Below are 19,145 nucleotides of genomic sequence, written 5' to 3'. Positions count from 1 at the left end.
CAAGGCCAACGAGCTCGCACCTGTGTGATGTCATCCCTAGGTGTAACACAAGTCTCCCCTCCTGCTGTAAAGTTGCAGAACACCCGGAAGGCATCCCGAGCACAGCCCTGGTTGGGGTCAACCCAGTACTCTCCTGTTGGGTGAGGAACATGGAGGCCAGGGTCACGAGGTCCCATGCTCTGAGATACTTCTGATCCACATGTTTCCTTCCCCCCCTCTGCCCCAAGGCCCCCAGCCAGAGCCACAGCCCAGTCTCCCAGTGCTTTCCCACCCACATCCCTGTCACACCTCCAGCCCTGCCTCAGTCTGCCTTAGCACCTTGCAGTCCACCCCAGGCTCTGGTTGACGCCTGCGTCTCCAGTATTGACTGTGGGCTCCTCTGCAGGAGTGTGATGGGTAGCTATCTGTATGAATTCAGGTGTGTGTGTGTGTGTCTGTGTCTGTGCGTGTGTGCATGTGTGTGTACATGTGTGTCTGTGTGTGTACGTGTGTGTTTGTACATGTGTATGTGTGTGTATGTGTGTGTGTGTGCTTTCATGGATACTGCTGCTCACAGATGGAGCCATATCAGCTGCTGAGACCCTGAAACACTTCTCACCCAGTGGATGTTACAGACCTGTAACTGTTACAAACTTGTTGCAGTTGCAAACCTGTAACTGTTACAAACTTATTACAGTTGCAAACCTGTAACTGTTACAAACTTTTTACAATTGCAAACCTGTAACTGTTACAAATTTGTTACAGCTGCAAACCTGTAACTGTTACAAACTTGTTGCAGTTGCAAACCTGTTACAGTTATAAACCTGTCAGAGTTAAAAACCTCTAATTGTTTCAAACCTGCAACTGTTACAAACATGTAACCAATCCCTGTTACAAATCACTCAGTATTCACCCCACTCCATGGGCACCTTCCTTAAGACTCCCCACTCCCAGCAGTCACTTCCAGTGCCCCAGGCTGAGGCTGGTGCTAACCGTCTGGAAGCTCTGGGTGGCACAGCTTCAAGTCCTGGCAGGTGCGAGCAGGGCTGTCCTGGGTCCCTGTCGGCTTCCTCATCTGTTCAATCTCTTCCCTCAGAGAGTCCAGTGAGCCAAAGATCTCCTCCAGCCCTGCAGGAGTGCCCGGGGCACCACCAGTGGGCTCAGCCTCGTCCTGCATCAGCTGGCTTCCGTCCACAGAGCGGCGGGTCTTCTTGGGCATCTGAATGGGCAGTGGCTGGATCACCTCACCCGGGGGTCCCTGGGTGGAGACAGAGGGTCCAGTGAGGTCATGGCGAAAGTAAAACAGGATGTGTGTACATGGTGCTGCCTCCTCTCTCCTCACTCACCGGGTGTCCTGGAGGGCCCTGCACACCCTTCTCTCCCTTAGGTCCAGCCGGGCCCTAACAAAGGAAACAATGAGGTCAAGGAGGGGTCAAGAGATAAAGCATAGGATCAAGGCCACAAAAGGGTCAAATTAGTCTCTTGGCAGAAATGAGGGGCTCCCCACTGAGAAGGAGGGATGTGTGTATTTGTCCTGGAGAAGCAGCTCGGGGAGGGCAAAATTCAAAGTTAATAAGTCACTCACTGTGGCTCCTTTGGCTCCTTTTGGACCAGCAGGTCCCTGTAAATGAACAGAAGGGGTCAGCACGGGAAAGGGCACAGAGTGGAGAGACAAAGCCACAAGTCCCTGGGACCCTGGGGTTCTACAGGAGAGACATGGAGAGAGGAGAGGGAGAACCGCGGGACACAGAGGACCACGCTGGGGGTTTGCAGAGGGGTTAAGGGATTATGAGGAGAAGTAGATGGGGTGCTTACAGGCAGGCCAGGGGGCCCTCCAGGACCAATGGGGCCAGACGCTCCTGGGATACCCTAGAACAGCAGCAAGGGGAGAGGCTGGGTCCCTCAATCCCTCCACCCCAGAGCCCAGTTCCCATCCCCACCTTCAGCATGAACTCCACCCCCAGACCTCTGCAAGCCATCCCTGTACCCACCGTCTCTCCCTTCTGTCCGGGGGAGCCCTGAGGGCCAGGAAGACCCCGGTCACCCTTCTCTCCTTGCTCTCCAGTCGGCCCAATCAGTCCGATGAGACCTGGGTGACCCTGGATAAGAGGGAAGGTGGTCATGGGATCTGGAGAAAGCTTCGCTTTTCCCATGACCCCATGAATAAGAGCCCCAAGGTCTGGGTATCAGAGGCCTGAAGCAGAGCAGTGGGCGCTGGCCATCCCCGTAGGATACGGGGCTGAGAAACATGACCACGTCTCTGTCACTCACCTTCTCTCCCTTGGCTCCAACATCGCCCCGGAGGCCAGGAAGCCCTGGGGGTCCCTGTGAGAAGAAAAGTGGTCACTCTCCCCAGAGGTGGGACCGGGTCACCTTCTACCTCCTCCCTGGCTCTGAACACTCCAGAGCCACCCACCTATCCCATTCACTCACCACAGGACCTGGGGGCCCAGCCTGGCCTGTGGCTCCAGGGCGACCTTGTTGGCCCTGGAGATGAGAGAGAACACCCCAGGGTCAGGGGGATTAGCCCCACATTGCACACCACCCATGGCCTTCACCCTCCCAACTCCTTCCCACTGCAACTCACCACTGCGCCCGGGAGCCCCCGAAGACCATCAGGGCCAGGCTTTCCCGCTGGGCCTGCAGGGCCCACAGGGCCTGTCTTTCCTGGGGCCCCAACAGCACCAGGGTCCCCCTGAAACACGCAGAAAGAACTTGACCTCAAAGGCAGAGGAGGAGGAAGGAGGTCTAATGTGAGAGGGGTGAGGCAGGGGGGGAGGTGCCCACGCCTCAGGAACCCGGGGCAAAGGAACAAGTGCAGGGGAGGGTGGGGGGGGAGGGCTCAACAGGGAAGAGGCTTGGGCCTAGGGGAGACTTCCGGGGACAGAACTCAGAGGAAGAAGGTAGGGTGAGTCCCAGCACCCAGGGTGGCTTCTCCATTACCTTGGCTCCCTTTTCTCCTTGTCGTCCTTCTGGACCAGGAGTGCCAGCAGGTCCCTGAAGAAGAGGGAGGAAATGACGGCAGACAAGCAGACTCAACTCAGCTCCTTCCCGCACGCATGCGTGCGCACGCACACACACACACACACACACACACACACACACACACACACGCATACATGCACACGCATGCACACAGGCACACACACATGCACGTACACACACGTATACATATGCACACGCACACACACATAAGCACACACACATGCATACATATACACACACACACAGAAAAGCCCATTCACCAACACTGAAGACAGGAGCAACCACACCCACTGTTAAGACACAGGAGCTCTGTGCATGCGGTGGAGAGAGCCGCTGGGCCGCTTTCCCGCCTCCTGTTCCAGCAAACTAAGAGGTTAAGTTCTCAAATGGCTGCTTCTGGAGAAGCCCCCGTCCTGTGTCCATTTTGATAGGTCAGTAAGGGACGCGGGCCAACGCCCAGGGACAAAAGCAGACCAAGGCGCCGAGTACGCCAAAGATGGCCAGCGGCGTGTACTGCACCCCAGCCGAGGATAACCGGGCAACGGCACCTCCCTGCCCGTCACCTGCCACCGCCTCACCTCCATCCACCCTACCAAAAGACAGGTGCCTGAATAACATCACTTACCCGCTTCCCAAGCGGCCCAGGGGGCCCATTCTCCCCGGTGGGACCAGGGGATCCCTAAGGAGGGAGGATATGAAGAGGGTGAGTATATGAAGAGACCTCAGGGAACAGGTAGGGTAGGCTCAGTGGGAAGAGAAGGGCGCTTGTCACTCACAGGCTGTCCTGGCTCGCCGTCCTCTCCCTGGTCACCCTTAGCACCATCCTGGCCCTAAAGGGGTGAAGCAAAGTCAGAGGAGGGTCCCCAGCCTGGCTGGCTTCTCGGCTGAGACTGTCACTCCTGCCATCTGCAACTCACCCTTCTGAACCCTAGCTCCCCGAGACCGAGGCCCCCCTGCTACATAGAGGCCAACCCGCAAAACCCTACCAGCTGGGCCTCCTTCCCTCCCTCAATAAGACTTACCCGTGGGCCAGCTTCTCCAGGGGGCCCAGGGTCCCCAGGAAAGCCAACAGGTCCCTAATTCAGAAGGAGAAGAAGGTCAATGTCACAGCTCCCTAAGGCCACCCAGAGCCAACACGGAGCCCCTGGGACACGCGTCACCCTTGCAGGGAGTCCCCTGTCCCCCTCTTCCCTGCCTTATCCCTTCAACCTCCTTAATGCTCCAAAACTAACTGGGAGAGGTCTCTCACTTCCTATGGGAGGTCTCTCACTTCCCTCTGCACTCTTCCCCAAGAGAACACATTCCCACAGCCTCCCTCCCAGGCGTCACCCCGACCCTTGGGCTCCTCACATTCCAAGGTGCTGATACCCACACACCCCAGTACTCCAGGGCCTCCCGTCCCCAGGGCCCCTCCTTTCACTCTCCAAACTCACAGGGTTCCCCTTGGGGCCATCATCGCCTGTAGGACCTTTAGGCCCTGGTGGTCCAGCCTCTCCTGCCTGCCCAGCCTCTCCTTTCTCGCCACGTTCACCGCGTGGACCCTGAAAAGGAAGTGGCGGGAACAGGGATGGTCTGAAGGGGTCTTGAAGGTCGGGAAATGGCCAACTCTCAAGACAGCCTCAGCTTCCCCCTAAGTCACTTGGTGACAGCGGGACAATCGGAGTCAGGCCTAGAGGAAGTTCCCTGGCCCCTCCTCCCTTCGAGGAAACTGTGGCTGGGCTCCTTCAGGCCCAGACATGGAGCCAGGAGCAGACTCCTGGGCTGTGGAGGCCCCAGATCAAGAGACAAGATGAGAGTGCAGTTGGAAGGGGTCAGAGGTCAAGGCCACAGGGTCGTCACTCACCTTGACACCCGGCTCTCCCTGGACACCTGGAGTCCCAGATTCTCCCGGCTCCCCCTACAAAGAGATGAGCATCAAAGTCCCCCCCCAAAATCCTGACAACCCCACATCTCCGTCAAAAATAGACAGAAATCTAACCCTCACCCCTCCCCGCCAAGACTTGTCCATTTGCCCCTCTTCAATTACCTTCTCTCCAGGGGGACCCAGGTTCCCAATGCCTCCAGGGGGACCTTGTGGGCCCTGGAAGAGGAAGAGAAGGGAAAAATCATTATGAGCACAGCGGAGAGGCAACGGCAGCATCCCAAGGCCGCGGGCTGCCCTTGGTACCCGAGACGATGGGACTGGGGTTTATGCTGTAAGGACTAACTACATCCGTCTAAGGGACAGGGGGGACAAGGGACCAGATGACTCACATCAGCACCATTGGGTCCAGCGGGGCCTCGAGGTCCTGGAGGGCCAGGTGGTCCCTAGGTGGGTGGGGAGGAGATACATCAGGACGGGAAAGGCAGAGAGCAAAGGAACTCCGGGGATGAGCAGGATGGTAGGGCTGGGTGAGCCCGGGCAGAAGGCGGATGGCAGGGCTACATGCAAGCCAGGAGGTCAGGCTGGGGTGTCAGGCCGGGGACAGGCTGGGTGGCAGGTGGGTTTGGGCCAGCGAAGGTTGCACTCACCATAGGCCCCACGTCTCCTGTTTCTCCCTTCTCCCCAGAAGGTCCTGGCAGGCCCTGTGCACAAACCCAGGTGACCAGCCATCCAACTCCCAACCTTGTCACTCAGCCCCACACGCAGGCCCTAGCCCTCCGTCCCCACTGGCCCTGTCTCCGTTAGCAACTGTCTGGCAAGGTGCCCACAGACCCACCCAGAGCCTGCCTCTCAGGCCCTGTCCCCCATTCCCAGCTCACCTGGAGGCCAATGGGTCCTGGGGGCCCATTGAATCCTCTTGTCCCTTCATCGCCTTTGGCTCCAAAGTGTCCCTGGGGGCCCCGCGCTCCAGGCTCCCCGTCGGCTCCCTGGAGCGGGGACAAGGACAGAAGGGGTATAGGTCATGGGCCGTGTGTCCTCCATCCACAAGCTCACACAGACCCGATGAGCACCAGGCACAAGGACAGAGGGGAAACTGAGGCAGGCTAGAATCTGCCGGGGCACTCACCGCGGCTCCGGGCTGCCCCACGGGACCGATGGGACCAGGAGGCCCAGGAGGACCCTAGGGAAGAGAGGAAGTCAGAGACGACGCCAGGACAGGTCAGAGGGAAGACAGCATAACAAGGGTGGGATGAGACTAAGAGTCAGAAGGTCAAAGGTCAGGGTCACGGATGCTCACGTGTTCGCCTTTGTTCCCCTTGGTCCCCTTCTGTCCTGGGTCCCCCACCTCACCCTGCAGGAGGAGCAAGAGAAAGGAGATGTGCACATTGGACAGAGGTCGGGAGGTCAGCAGTCTCAACCTGGGAAGAAGTCTGGATCAGCAGTCTCAACCTGGGAAGAAGTCTGGACACATCTGCAGGTTCTCACCTTGTCCCCATCCTCTCCAGCCACGCCTGGGGGTCCCGCCGGACCAGGAAGCCCCACGGGACCCTGCACCCCATCGCGGCCAGTGGGACCAATAGGACCCTTCTCACCCTGAGGGCAAACAAGGAGAGAGGTAACGGCTTGAGCACAGCCTCACCTTCAAGCGCCTCCGCAACACACCTTGGCACCCTCCACTCCTCCCCCACAGCTCAGGGTCTGCTTGCCCTCACTCACCGGGACGCCTTTCTCTCCTGCGGCTCCGGGGGGCCCTTGCGGGCCTGGACGCCCTGGGGGACCGATGGGGCCCCCAGACCCTGCTGCACCTCGCTCCCCGGGGGAGCCCTGAGAGAGAGAGATGGAGTCAGACCCTCCCGGAAGGAGACCCCAGGACCCCAGACCACGGATCTCAGACGGACAGGGAATCGGATGCATCCAGGCCGACCCCAAATTCCCTCTACCCCTCCATGGCTCCCGCCACATCCCGCTGAGCATCCCCCCTCACCCATCCCCCTTCCTGGTTCCTGCCCACAGCCTCCACAGGGGCCCCAGACTCACTGCAGGGCCAGGGGGGCCAGCGGGACCTTCATTTCCCTTCAAGCCAGGTCCACCCTATGAGCCAGATTTAGGGCAACAGGTGAGAGGGGGATGGGAGACTTCACAGGTAACAGGGGACCCCCAAAAAAGACGCGTTGGCAGGTGTGGGCTCGGTGACATGAAAACAGGGAGTAGTATCAAGGGGCCAGGAGGCGAGTGACCCTATGGGCTATTGGCTTTGGGGGTTATACTCACAGCAGTGCCTGGGAGGCCTCGCTCTCCTGGGAAACCCCTCAGACCAGCGGGACCATCTTTCCCTGGGGCCCCAGGGGGACCAGGGTCACCCTGAAATGAAAGGAGGATGATAAACCATAACTGAACAGAGATCTCTGGCCTCTCAAATCCACACTGTCCCACTGCTTGCAGCCCCCCAGCCCCCCAAAACCTCCCTGCTGGTGGCCCCCAATATCTCCCTGCTGACCAGCCCCCAATACCTCCCTGCTGGTGGCCCCCAAAACCTCCCTGCTGGTGGGCCCCAATATCTCCCTGCTGGTGGGCCCCCCAATACCTCCCTGCTGCCCGGCCCCTCACTGACCTTGGTCCCCTCCTTTCCAGCAGTCCCAGGCAGTCCTTGCTCTCCAGGAGGTCCTGGGGGGCCAGGGTGACCTCTCTCCCCCATGGGACCACTTTCCCCAGCTGCTCCCTGGGAAAGGCACAGTGTAAACTCAGCTCTGTCACCTTGAGACCCAACTCTGCACACCCCCAGTTGCCAACCCTGAGCCCCGTAGTCTCCCCCCAAAAGCCACTGGGACACTGACAGTGATCTGGACACTGGGGCTTACCATCCCCAGTGTGGCGTGACCATGGCACCTGTGTCACAGCTGGGAAACTTCTCAGAGAGAGAGAGAGAGAGACCCAGGAAGGAGCTGAAATTCAGGGCCTCAGCCCAGGCAAACAGTCATCGGCAGGGCTTTTGTGACTGGGGGAAGAGGCCCCCTAACTCCAGGTCTGGGGTGCATTCTTTCCTGGGGAAAAACCTACCTGAGGTCCCACCACTCCAGGGGGGCCTGGGGGGCCGGTCTTCCCTTGGAATCCCTGAGAGGAAAGAGGTAAAGTCAGAACAGGAATGGACAGGGTAGGGGGGAGTGAGGTGGAGGGGTGACCATGGGGGCAGGAAGCGCCAGACTCCCCGAGAAAGAACATCACACTCGCACGCATGCATGCACACACACACACATATGCACACACACACACATGCACAAGCATGCACACACACACACACACACACACACACACACACACACGCGCGCGCGCGCAGCAGGCTCCAAGACCCTCCCCACCCTGCACCTCTGGAATCACTCACCACTTCTCCCCTCTGGCCTGGGTGTCCCGGCAGCCCGTCCTTCCCTGCTGGGCCCTGGAAAGTGTTTGGGGGTCAGGTGGCCTCTTGGCAGGGAAGAGGGATGGGGGAGGAGGAAGCCAAGGGGTCACAAGTCAGTGGTCAGCTTACCGGAGGGCCTTTGGGGCCAGGAAATCCGTTGGGGCCCTGAGGGCCAGGAAGACCCTAGAGACAGGGATGGGCTGAGTGATGTAGGCTCCGGACAAAGGAGCCCACGTTTCTTCCCGGGGGACATGGGAACAGAGCACTGAAGCCACACTCACCCTCTCTCCGGGTGGCCCGTGGGGACCGTCGCCGCCTGACGTTCCCTGGGAGGGAAATGGTCAGAGAGGGAGAGACGGGCATCAGCCACCGCCCGGGGGGAAGACGGTGGAAGGGGCCAGGGTGGGGCTCAAGGCCCAGCATCAGGAGACGGATGCAGAGTCCTTGCAGGGTCCACTCACCTTGGCTCCAGACTTCCCAGTGGCACCCCGAGGCCCGCGCTGACCCCTTGGGCCCTATAGAGACAGAAGGGGAATGTTAGAGACATCCCGGAATCCCCCGGGAGCCCACTGTGTCACCGAGGGTGACCTCAAACATCTGACCCCGCTTGGATCTGGTTCTACACTGCCACACTCCACTGACCGCGGTGCTGGGAGGGGGGGGGGTTCGAACCCAGGGCTTTGCGTGCACATGCAGTGCTTGGTCCACTGAGCTACCCCGCCCAGCCCATCTCTTGGGCTCTCCAAGTCACTTGGTCCTGCCCACAGCACTCACCGAGGGGCCCCGTTCTCCCCGAGGTCCTGATTTCCCAGACAGACCCTGGCGGGAATAAGGTCAAGCAAACATGATAGCCAAGGTAAGATGCCCGCAGCCCCACAGCGGCCTCTCCAACCCCTCCAGCTCCTCCCACCCGCCCCACCCATCCGCCCCCCCAGCTTACCCGAGCTCCTTTCTCTCCACTGGCTCCAGGAAAACCAGGGAACCCCAGGGACCCCTGGTGAGGATGGAGAAGGAAGAAGGTGAGAGGAGGGGGCTTCGGGAAGGCCAAAGAGGATGGGGAGGCCATGAAGGCAGCAACAGTGCCACCTGGGCCGGGCCGGCAGGGAAAGTGGCCTCAGAAAGACACCCCCCCCCCCCCGCCCCATGGCCTCTATTCCTCATCCGTAAAACGGGAATCAGCTAAACCCACTCTCGGAAGTCTGTGCTTCCTGGGGTCAGAGGTCAAGGAAGGGACAATGAGAAGGGACAGGAAAGGGGCATCGCATCACCTTGGGACCCTGGCGTCCGGGGTAGCCAGGCAGGCCGGGAACGCCTAGTTTGCCCTGTGGAAGGACAGAATGCAGTTAGGGACAAGGACAGGAGCTGCAGACACCTGTCAGGCCCTTTCCTCCCAACGCTCTCCATTCGGATCATCCTGCCCAAGAGGCTGCAGAGCGGCTCACAGCCTGGCTCCGCCCTTCCTTGCTGGGTTCACAGCCATCCTAGTGTCCCCCCACGCCTGCCCGCCAAAAAACTTGGCTATGAAGCAGGACTGACTGACAGGACAAGGCCACCACCACGTCCTCCCCATGCGCCCGGCCGAGGGGCTTTTCCTTGACTTCTTACGCACCCCCCTCAAGCCCCTGGTACCCAGCAGGAGCCGGGCTTGGAGAGGTGTAACTAACCCACAGCTGTCCTTGGTCGAGTCACTGACTTCCAGTTGGCGCCCCACGCCCAGCCCACCCCAGTGGCCAAACCACTATTCCCCATCACCTTCTCGCCCACGAGCCCGGTGGGTCCAGGGTCCCCAGTAGGTCCAGTGCGCCCCTTCGGCCCCTCAGGGCCATCTTCTCCCCTGGAACCAGGGACTCCAACCTCACCCTGAGAGGAGAGTGGGGAGGTGAGCGTTTGGGGACTGAGATGGGTCTAGGCTCCCAAAGGAGAGAGAGAGGCACCAGCAAGGCTGGTGGGGGAAGGCGGGGGGCGGGTGGCTGGCAAGTGTCTCCAGGACAGCAGTGTCCCACGTGAAGAGTTGCCGTCCCTCTGGGACACAGCTTGCAGTGATGGAGATAAAAGTTCTCCGTTCCAGGGGAGCACAGGGCCGGCGCAAAATGGAGGAGCAGTCGGACAGGGAGTTTGGGGACAGGGTCGGTAGAAACTTGCACTCACCCTGTCTCCTTTCACACCTATGTCACCTTTGAACCCAGGAAAGCCGTCCTCGCCCTGAGAAAGACAGAGGTGAGAGGGCACCACAGAGGGAAACGGTTCGGGGAGCTGGGCATGGGCTCAGGGATCGTGGGTAAAGGATTTTCTTAGAAATGGGAAGGCAGGAGGGCACCGAGAGAGAGACAGAGACAGAGAGAGACAGAGACACACACAGAGAGAGACAGAGAGACAGACAGAGACAGAGAAAGACAGAGACAGAGAGACAGAGGAAGAGACAGAAAGAGAGAGAGAGAGACAGAGAGACAGAGAGACAGAGACAGACACACACACAGAGAGAGAGAGAGAAGGGAAGGCGGAGACTGAGGGAGGGCAGGGCAGGTGGAGATGAACAAGGCTTACTCACCTTTTCACCCTTGTGGCCCTTCAGGCCCCGAATTCCATCCACACCCTAAATCAGAAGGGAGGACAGTGATCAAGTGATCAGCTAAGTTAGAGAACCGAACCCCCTGCCCCCCCCAATTCCCTGGTGGTCAGTCACCTTGACACCTCGAGGGCCTGGGTATCCTAAAGGACCCTGTGGTCCAGAGGGACCCTAGAAGGAGGAAGAGAGGGACATATGAAAGATGTCGCTGTGGGGCCTTGGGTGTGGGAGAACACAGCAACTACACTGGGGTTGGGGTGGGGGGGAGGAGGGGGCTCACGGGCCTTAGACACAGAGCATCACATCGTTAGAGCCAGGGGAAGGATGGCAGGAAGTCCCAAGGACTCTGAGCCCACCCTCCCCCCCAGTCCGAAGACACCCACCACAGAGGGTAAAAGGAAGCGTGGAGGGTCTCACCTGGTTCCCTTTGGTTCCAGGGGGACCTTCCTTCCCAGGGTGACCCTGCAAGAAGGAGTTAGAGAGACTGTAACGGCTGAGCCCTGACACCGTCCCCACCGTCCCGGCAGTCCCCGCACCAGATTGCCCTGTGCGCTAACAAAGCCAAAACCGGTGGTGGCGCACGCCTGTAATCCCAGCACTCGGGAGGCAGAGGCAGGCGGATCTCTGTGAGTTTGGGGCCAGCCTGGTCTACAAGAGCGAGTTCCAGGACAGCCTCCAAACCCACACAGAGAAACCCTGTCTCAGAAAACAAAACAAAACAAAACAAAAAAACAAACAAACAAACAAAAAAAGCCAAAACCCCAGGCGGCCGCCGCTGTGAGTGACCTTACAGGGAAAGGGTAGGCACTCGACAGACAGTCGCTGAGGGAGTTGCCTATGACACGCTGGGTAGAGGGGAGGGGAGAGGGGCACTCACGGGGAGTCCATCCGAGCCAGGCATGCCAGGAAGCCCTGGTTTCCCACGAGGACCCTGCAGGGGGACGAGGAAGACCATGGCCATTAGAGGTTTTCACAAAGCCAGGAGAGAGGGAGCACTCCTCACTGCAGGCCTAGAGCCCGGCGCCCTGGGAAGCGGTCACCCACCTTCTCTCCATGAGGGCCGATGGCACCCTGGGGACCGGGAAGCCCCTGCACGTGGAGGAAGAGAAGTCACACATGAGCCATGGGGCCACGCCGTCCTCTGCACCCCCACTAAGCGCCGGAGCGAGAAGGGCCTAGGGACCCTGTCCCCACCCAGAGTGCGGCCCACGGTGAGGCCAGGCACGAGGTTGGGAAGAGGGCAGGACCACTCACCTGGGTCCCAGGAGTGCCCTGTTGTCCAGGGGGTCCTGGCTCTCCTTGAGGTCCCTAGAAACAAGCAGCCGGACAGAGCCAGGCCAGGGCCAGGCAGGGGTCAGGCAGGGGCCAGGCAGGGGTCAGGCAGGGGTCAGAAGACAGTGACAGAACAGGGAGGACAGAAAGCAGCAAGGCCAGTCGAGAGGGCAGGGTCAGGAAACATGAATGGGTTCCACACGGCAGTCAGAAGGACTGGGTAGGGGGCTTGCAGGGATGAGCCGTGCGGCCTTTATGCCAATCACTCACCAGGCTCCCCTTGGGGCCGTGGGGACCATCCATGCCTCGAATTCCCTGAAACACAAGACGGGGTAAGCTGGCTGGAAGCTGGGGCCAGGCCAGGAACTCTTGTGGCTTCTGAGAAGCCTGCATGGTCATCCATCCCAGAGGGTGGACGGCAGCGGCCGGATCAGACTATGCATTCATCTCAAACCCAGACTGGCACAGCCGGTCCAGATCTGCAGGGCGTGGGGCCTGTGGGTTTGAGGGTTTCTTTTTGTTTTCCTTGAGGATTTTTGTTGTTTTGGGCAACAGCCGGAGCCCTGGTGCCCAGCACCACATGGCCCACCAAGTACTTCTTGGAAGATTCTGAGGGGCAGGGGTTGAAGCAGAAATAAGGGGGATTTGTCCAGAATTGGCAAAGCTCATGGGCAGGGGAGAAGGGAGGGATGGAGAGAGCAGTTAGGAGTGGTGGGGAATTGGAGAGGTCAGGGGTAAGGTCGGGGCCTGGGAGGTCAGGGTGCCACTTACCGGGGGCCCAGGAATACCAGGTGGACCTTTGGGGCCAAGAAGTCCTCTGGGTCCCTGCATTCAGAGTTGACAGGGACAGCGTGAGTGGATAATAGGAAGGGTGTCCCTTTTGATCCCACTGCTTTCCGAGGCTCCCCCCCCCGGGGCACCCCAGGACACTCACCGACTCTCCAGGCAGCCCCCGGGGCCCAATGTCTCCGTCATCACCCTGGAGAAGAAGGGCACGTTGAACAAATCAATTATTTTTGCCTTCTGGACTCCGAGTCCAGCCCCTGCCCTGACCGCGACACTCACCCGCTCTCCGTCCTCGCCGGGAGGCCCAGGAAGACCCTGAGCGCCCGTGTCACCCTGGAAAAGGAAGGGGCAGTGAAGAGCAGCCTCGGGGCCCCCACACAGGCAGACGGGCCCCTTTGTGGAGCGGCTGAGCCCCCGGACCCCTTTGCCGAGCGGCTGAGTCCCCCCCGGGCCTCTTTGACTGAACTCTGAGGCCCCAGCTTCCCCTCTCGAGTTCCGTCCCCATCCATGGATGCAGCCGGACGCCATCATACCCACCCTTTGTCCCTTCTCGCCAGGTAGACCTGGAAGTCCGTCAAAACCTTGGTCGCCCTGGGAGGGAGAGGGAAAAGCCAAGTGAGGGCCCAGCCATCGCCCATCCCACCCTCCCCCACTCTGTCCTGAGGCGCTATGGCCCACGAGAAACCGGGGAGCCCTGGGGCAGGCCGGGGGGCAGCTACAGGTGTCCCGGGAGGACGGGCACACATCACCTTCACACCGGGTTCTCCGGGCATCCCGCGGGCTCCGTCGGCACCAGCTCGGCCCTGGGGGGTGCAAAGCACGTCGTGTGAGCAGGCCGAGGCACGGCCACTAACCCTCCAAGCTGCTCCGTTTCCACCCCCAGAGGACTCACCCTTCGCCCAGCCTTGCCAGGAGGGCCTGTGAGGCCCTGGGGACCTCTGGGGCCCTAGTGAGAGGAGAGACAGGCATGGTTAATGCACAGAGGTCGGGGGTGGGGAGGGGGGGCGAGACCTAGGCTGCAAATCAGATGCGGGGGTCGTCACCTGAGGGCCCAGGTCTCCAGATTCTCCTTTTAAGCCAGGGCTCCCCGGCTGACCCTGCGGGAGGAAAGATGGCCATGTTGAAGGACACAGCCGAAAGCCATCCCAAAGCCCCACCCCCACCGTGGTCCCATTCCCGCCCCCATCAAAGAGGCCAGCTGGTTCTTTGACAAAACTATAACTACACACACAAAGAAAGAAATGCTACTTTAACATCCAGCTCATGCCAGGCGGTGGTGGCGCACACCTTTAATCCCAGCACTCAGGAGGCAGAGGCAGGCGGATCTCTGTGAGTTCCAGGCTGGGCTGGACTGACAGCCTCCAAAACAATACAGAGAAACCTTGTCTCGTAAAAACCAAAAAAAAAAAAAATCCAGCTCACTCGGCCCAGCTCACTCGGCCTGGTCTGCAGAGCGAGCTCCAGCACAACCAAGGCTCGCTGAGGGACCCTGACTCGGAAAACCAAAGCCAAAACAACAACAACAACAAATCCACCTCACTCACCAAGGGTCCAGGGCGGCCCGTGTATCCCATGGGGCCAGGCGGCCCACGCAGTGCCAGCTAGAGGAGCAAGAGGGACAGCAAAGATGAGACAGAGGCAACTGGGGAGCCCCAGCACACCCCAAAATCGGTCCTCCCTTTATCCAAATCCTCACCCCGTGAGCTCTGCTCTCCTCCATCTCTCCTCAACCTACGCAAAGCCCAGGCCGCCCTGCCCTCCTCCCATAGCAGTCCTCCCAGTAGTCCTCCCTGTAGTCCTCCCACAGAAGTCCTCCCACACTAATCCTCCCTATAGTCCTCCCTGTAGTCCTCCCTATAGTCCTCCCTGTAGTCCTCCCTGTAGCCCTCCCTCATCAATCCTCCCTGTAGTCCTCCCACACCAATCCTCCCTATAGTCCTCCCTGTAGTCCTCCACAGCAGTCCTCCCTGCAGTCCTCCCTCTACCAGGACCCCCTCCCCCGTCCCTGCTCACCCGTGCCTGCTGCAGAATGGCCTGGGCCTGGGCCTCCTGGGCTGCCACCACGGGGCCCTTGTCACCTCCACTGCTGCCAAACCGGAACTAAGGGGCAACAAAAGGCCACAAGTTCCCCTCCAGGAAGTCCAAGCACCCTTCCAGCCAGAGACGCCCTCCCCTCCGACGGTCGCGGCTGTGCCCCTGGCTCTGGCTGGCCAGCCGCTCAGAGGTTTCTAGAGTCCCTCCCAGCCCCCTCCCCACGCCAACCACTCCAGTCCTCTCCCCGAATCGTCATCTCCTAAAACAAGGGATCTCTCTGCCCTGCTTTAGATGGCCCAAGTTTGGTTCCAGAAGACCGGCCGGCGTTTGGCTCCAGGTCTAAACAGGCTGCAACCTTCCCGCTCCCCCGCAAAAGATCAATTGCGAACCCCAGGTCTTCCCACCGTCATCACCGTCCATGTGCTGAGAGGTCGGCACGCCCCATGATGCCCAGCTTCTCCAAAGTCTCCTCGGCAGTACAAGCACCCTCCCCCCCCAACCTGCTTTAAAGCCCAGAAGATAACTCACTGGGAGCATCAGAGACGTGCCAGGAGGACCAGGGGGTCCATCTGATCCGGGAAGCCCTGCCCGGCCAGGAGGGCCCTGGGGGAGAAAGAATACGGAAAAGGGGGAGTCAGGAGCATGTCAGACGTGTGGCATCGTTTTGAAACCCTTCCCTACAGGACCAGCGTAGACATCTCTAGACCCCTCCCGGATGCTCTGCCCGGTGGAGGAAAACGCTAGGGAGACGTCAGCTTAATGTCCTCTCCAACCAGAGTCTGCTCCCACACTCTAGGTTACGGGGTGCGCAGCCGGGTCTTCAGACAGCTGGTAAGGGGTTAATGAACACAGCAGCGCCCCACGGGGTACCAGCGGCTCCTCTGCAGCTGTGCCCACCGCCAGAGAGGTCACTTACCCTCTCGCCAGGGTCTCCAACCGGGCCTGGGTTCCCCTGGATGCCAGGGGGTCCAGTCAATCCCTGAGGGAGACAAAGAAGGGAAGTCAGATGTGGACATCACCCAGACGAGGGGCATAGGCTGAGGGGTGGACATCAGACAGGTGAGGGGCATAGGCTGAGGGGTGGACATCACCCAGACGAGGGGCATAGGCTGAGGGGTGGACATCAGACAGGTGAGGGGTGGACATCACCCAGACGAGGGGCATAGGCTGAGGGGTGGACATCAGACAGACAAGGGGCATAGGCTGAGGGGTGGACATCACCCAGACAAGGGGCATAGGCTGAGGGGTGGACATCACCCAGACGAGGGGCATAGGCTGAGGGGTGGACATCAGACAGGTGAGGGGTGGACAGGGGCATAGGCTGAGGGGTGGACATCAGACAGGTGAGGGGTGGACATCACCCAGACGAGGGGCATAGGCTGAGGGGTGGACATCAGACAGGTGAGGGGTGGACATCACCCAGACGAGGGGCATAGGCTGAGGGGTGGACATCACCCAGACAAGGGGCATAGGCTGAGGGGTGGACATCAGACAGACAAGGGGCATAGGCTGAGGGGTGGACATCACCCAGACAAGGGGCATAGGCTGAGGGGTGGACATCAGACAGGTGAGGGGTGGACAGGGGCATAGGCTGAGGGGTGGACATCAGACAGGTGAGGGGTGGACAGGGGCATAGGCTGAGGGGTGGACATCAGACAGGTGAGGGGTGGACAGGGGCATAGGCTGAGGGGTGGACATCAGACAGGTGAGGGGTGGACAGGGGCATAGGCTGAGGGGTGGGAATCTGGTGCCTGGTTTGGAAGCGTTCTTCAGACTGGGGACCTGGACATACCCAGGTAAGTCACAGACGTACCTGCAGGAAACGTCTCTAATAAAAGAAAGGAGGGTTATATAATACACTCACCGCGGGGCCTTCTGGGCCAGGGGGTCCCTCTACGAACATACCCTGTGGGATCAGACATCCAAAGTTGGAGGCCACGGGGGCCGGCACCCCCCCCCATTATGTCCTCTTCCTGTCCACCTCCCTCAGTTCTGTGACCAGTGTGACTTACAGGCTCCAGTACAGCAGGCTCTCCCTTCTCTCCCTTTAGCCCCCGGGGTCCGTGGGCAACCTGAGGGAGACACACATGTAACCCCCAGTGGGGCCCGTGAATAGCCAGGACACCACGACTGCCCCATCCCAACTCCAAACTCACTTCCAGGACCTCCTGGACACTACCTCCAAACTCTGATCCAGTTCCCTGGCGCGCCAAAGCAAGCGCATGCTGTTTCTCTGAGAGCCTCTTTCCCTTCCTGGGATCCAAAACCCCAGCGTCCCTCTTCCAGGGGACCCCACCCCGTCACCAAAGGCTCCTCTGACCCCAGGAATCCTTAAACCTAAAGAGGCAACTACTTCCCTAGCCTTACCCCACCTGCCGAATAGGTTTCTTTCTCGGCAGTGGGAGTGAGGCAGGGAACGATAATCTGATTTTAAAAGCTATGGGTTTCCCTCCAGAAAACGGGAAGATATGCCCTAAAATACAGACGTTTATCTGTCAAGACACTCCTAAGAAAAAAACTTGGTGTGCCCCAGGCTGCCCTCAAACTCAGTCCCCCTGCCTCAGCCTCCCAAGCGTTGGGATCAGAGGCATCACCACCATGCCTATTTGTAGTTGTAATTTCTAGCTGTAAGGGGATCACAAGTTGAAATTGCCGCCAGAGGGGCTGGGAAGATGACTCGGCAGTTAAAGGGCACTTGCAGAGGACCTGGGCGACGTTCCCAGCATCCGCCCGTATCGTGACTTCAGTTCTAGAGGGTCTGATGCCCTGATCTGACCTCCACAGGCACCAGACACACATGTGGTGCACAAATACATAAACACTCATATGCACGTGTGTGTATGTGTGTGTGAATGTGTGAGTGTGTATGTGTATGAGTGTGTGTATGTATGTGAGTGAGTGTATGTATATGAGTGTGTGTATGAATATGTAAATGAGTGTGTATGTATGTGTGTATGTATGTGAGTGTATGTATGTGAGTGTGTGTGTATGTGTATGAGTGTGTGAGTGAGTGTGTATGTGTGTGAGTGTGTGTGTATGTGTGTGAGTATGTGTGTGGGTGTGTATGTGTGTATGAGTGTGTGCATGTTTATGTGTGTGCATGTGTGTATGTGTGTGAGAGTGTGTGAGTATGTATGTGTGAGTGTGTATGTGTGTGTGTGTCTGAGAATGTGTGTGTGTGTGTCTGAGAATGTGTGTGTGTCTGAGAATGTGTGTGTGTGTGTGTACAGCCAAAACATCCATACGAAGGAGATTCAGAAAGCTGTTGTCACTGGCATCCCACATTCTGGCCTCTCAACTGGATTTTGGGCAAACACGGCTTTTGGGGTGAGTTCCCTAAACCTCAGATGTAACCCTCACAGTCCCCTAGTTCCCTCCCCCTGCCCCCAATTATACTCCAAGTCCACCAGCCTCTCCCCACTCTTCCACCCAGATTCCCACTCCTAGCTCTAGGCCAGACCAAAGATAGCGACAGAGAGGACGGAAGTCACTTCCTATCACCCCCGACTCTCCCAGCAAAGACTTTCAGAACTGCCCCCTCCGCCCCAGTGATCCCAGCTCAGCCCCAAATACTCAGAAAGCAGCATACGCCAAAAGCAGCAAGGGCGGCAGAGCCAGGTAAGCAGGAACAGAGTTCAGCAGCAGTGGCAGCAGCAAGGGGACAGCCTTGACAGCAAAGGGCGGGACAAGGCGGAGCCCATGGGAAAGCAATGCAACAGAGAGGGATGTTTGAAGACCCGGGACGCCACTAAGGAGACAGAACAAAGGGACACACACTTGGAAGCAAGACTGACACCAGAGCCAAGAAAAATTAAACACAGCCAGGACAGCTAGAAAACACGCCGAAAAACAGGAAGTGGTTGGAGAGAAGAAAAGAAGAATCCAGGAAGTGGACCCTCAGAAGCAACATGGCTACCATGACCAAGAGAGGAAAGGAATTCACAAAACAAGTAGAAAGTGACCCTGGCAAAGAGAGCTAAGAGGATGAGAGGAGAGATCCAGAAAAAAAAAACAAAAACAAAAACAAAAAACACCAATATCCAGGCTAGGACACACAGGAAATGGGCACAGTAAATACCCAGGCCCACAATGGATATCCTTACTGAGGTTATCTAAGAAGCAGCTTATTGTCAATGAAAAGCCAGAACACAAACAAACAAGCAATCCCTCTTAGCCCGGACTCACACAGGTCACCTGAGAGGGACATCAAGGCCACAGAAGACAGGGAAACCCAGATATCAGAAGAGGCCCCAAAGGTTAGA

The 19,145-nt window shown here is 58.9% G+C and overlaps 1 protein-coding gene across 1 annotated transcript in view; it reads right to left on the bottom strand.

Annotated features, from left to right (window-relative positions):
• Positions 1-19,145, bottom strand: part of Col11a2 (collagen type XI alpha 2 chain) — a 31,413-nt gene that overhangs the window by 1,898 nt on the left and 10,370 nt on the right. Inside the window, 56 exon segments of the mRNA XM_040732140.1 lie at positions 21-133; positions 973-1,237; positions 1,326-1,379; positions 1,565-1,600; positions 1,795-1,848; positions 1,971-2,078; positions 2,251-2,304; positions 2,413-2,466; positions 2,567-2,674; positions 2,923-2,976; positions 3,590-3,643; positions 3,741-3,794; positions 3,987-4,040; positions 4,398-4,505; positions 4,808-4,861; positions 4,991-5,044; positions 5,218-5,271; positions 5,476-5,529; positions 5,707-5,814; positions 5,955-6,008; positions 6,126-6,179; positions 6,314-6,421; positions 6,545-6,652; positions 6,866-6,919; positions 7,100-7,189; positions 7,440-7,547; positions 7,886-7,939; positions 8,208-8,261; positions 8,355-8,408; positions 8,507-8,551; positions 8,687-8,740; positions 9,000-9,044; positions 9,166-9,219; positions 9,494-9,547; positions 9,978-10,085; positions 10,374-10,427; positions 10,774-10,818; positions 10,909-10,962; positions 11,209-11,253; positions 11,669-11,722; positions 11,836-11,880; positions 12,046-12,099; positions 12,334-12,378; positions 12,835-12,888; positions 12,998-13,042; positions 13,129-13,182; positions 13,387-13,440; positions 13,599-13,652; positions 13,742-13,795; positions 13,893-13,946; positions 14,394-14,450; positions 14,863-14,949; positions 15,412-15,486; positions 15,800-15,862; positions 16,748-16,789; positions 16,896-16,955. Coding sequence (XP_040588074.1) covers positions 21-133; positions 973-1,237; positions 1,326-1,379; positions 1,565-1,600; positions 1,795-1,848; positions 1,971-2,078; positions 2,251-2,304; positions 2,413-2,466; positions 2,567-2,674; positions 2,923-2,976; positions 3,590-3,643; positions 3,741-3,794; positions 3,987-4,040; positions 4,398-4,505; positions 4,808-4,861; positions 4,991-5,044; positions 5,218-5,271; positions 5,476-5,529; positions 5,707-5,814; positions 5,955-6,008; positions 6,126-6,179; positions 6,314-6,421; positions 6,545-6,652; positions 6,866-6,919; positions 7,100-7,189; positions 7,440-7,547; positions 7,886-7,939; positions 8,208-8,261; positions 8,355-8,408; positions 8,507-8,551; positions 8,687-8,740; positions 9,000-9,044; positions 9,166-9,219; positions 9,494-9,547; positions 9,978-10,085; positions 10,374-10,427; positions 10,774-10,818; positions 10,909-10,962; positions 11,209-11,253; positions 11,669-11,722; positions 11,836-11,880; positions 12,046-12,099; positions 12,334-12,378; positions 12,835-12,888; positions 12,998-13,042; positions 13,129-13,182; positions 13,387-13,440; positions 13,599-13,652; positions 13,742-13,795; positions 13,893-13,946; positions 14,394-14,450; positions 14,863-14,949; positions 15,412-15,486; positions 15,800-15,862; positions 16,748-16,789; positions 16,896-16,955 — 3,741 coding nt within the window.

This window comes from Mesocricetus auratus, unplaced genomic scaffold (assembly GCF_017639785.1).
Source record: "Mesocricetus auratus isolate SY011 unplaced genomic scaffold, BCM_Maur_2.0 Super-Scaffold_100027, whole genome shotgun sequence".
Lineage (NCBI taxonomy): Eukaryota > Metazoa > Chordata > Mammalia > Rodentia > Cricetidae > Mesocricetus > Mesocricetus auratus.
The sequence above is the reverse complement of the archived record's forward strand: the minus strand, read 5'-3'. Positions and strand labels throughout refer to the sequence as shown.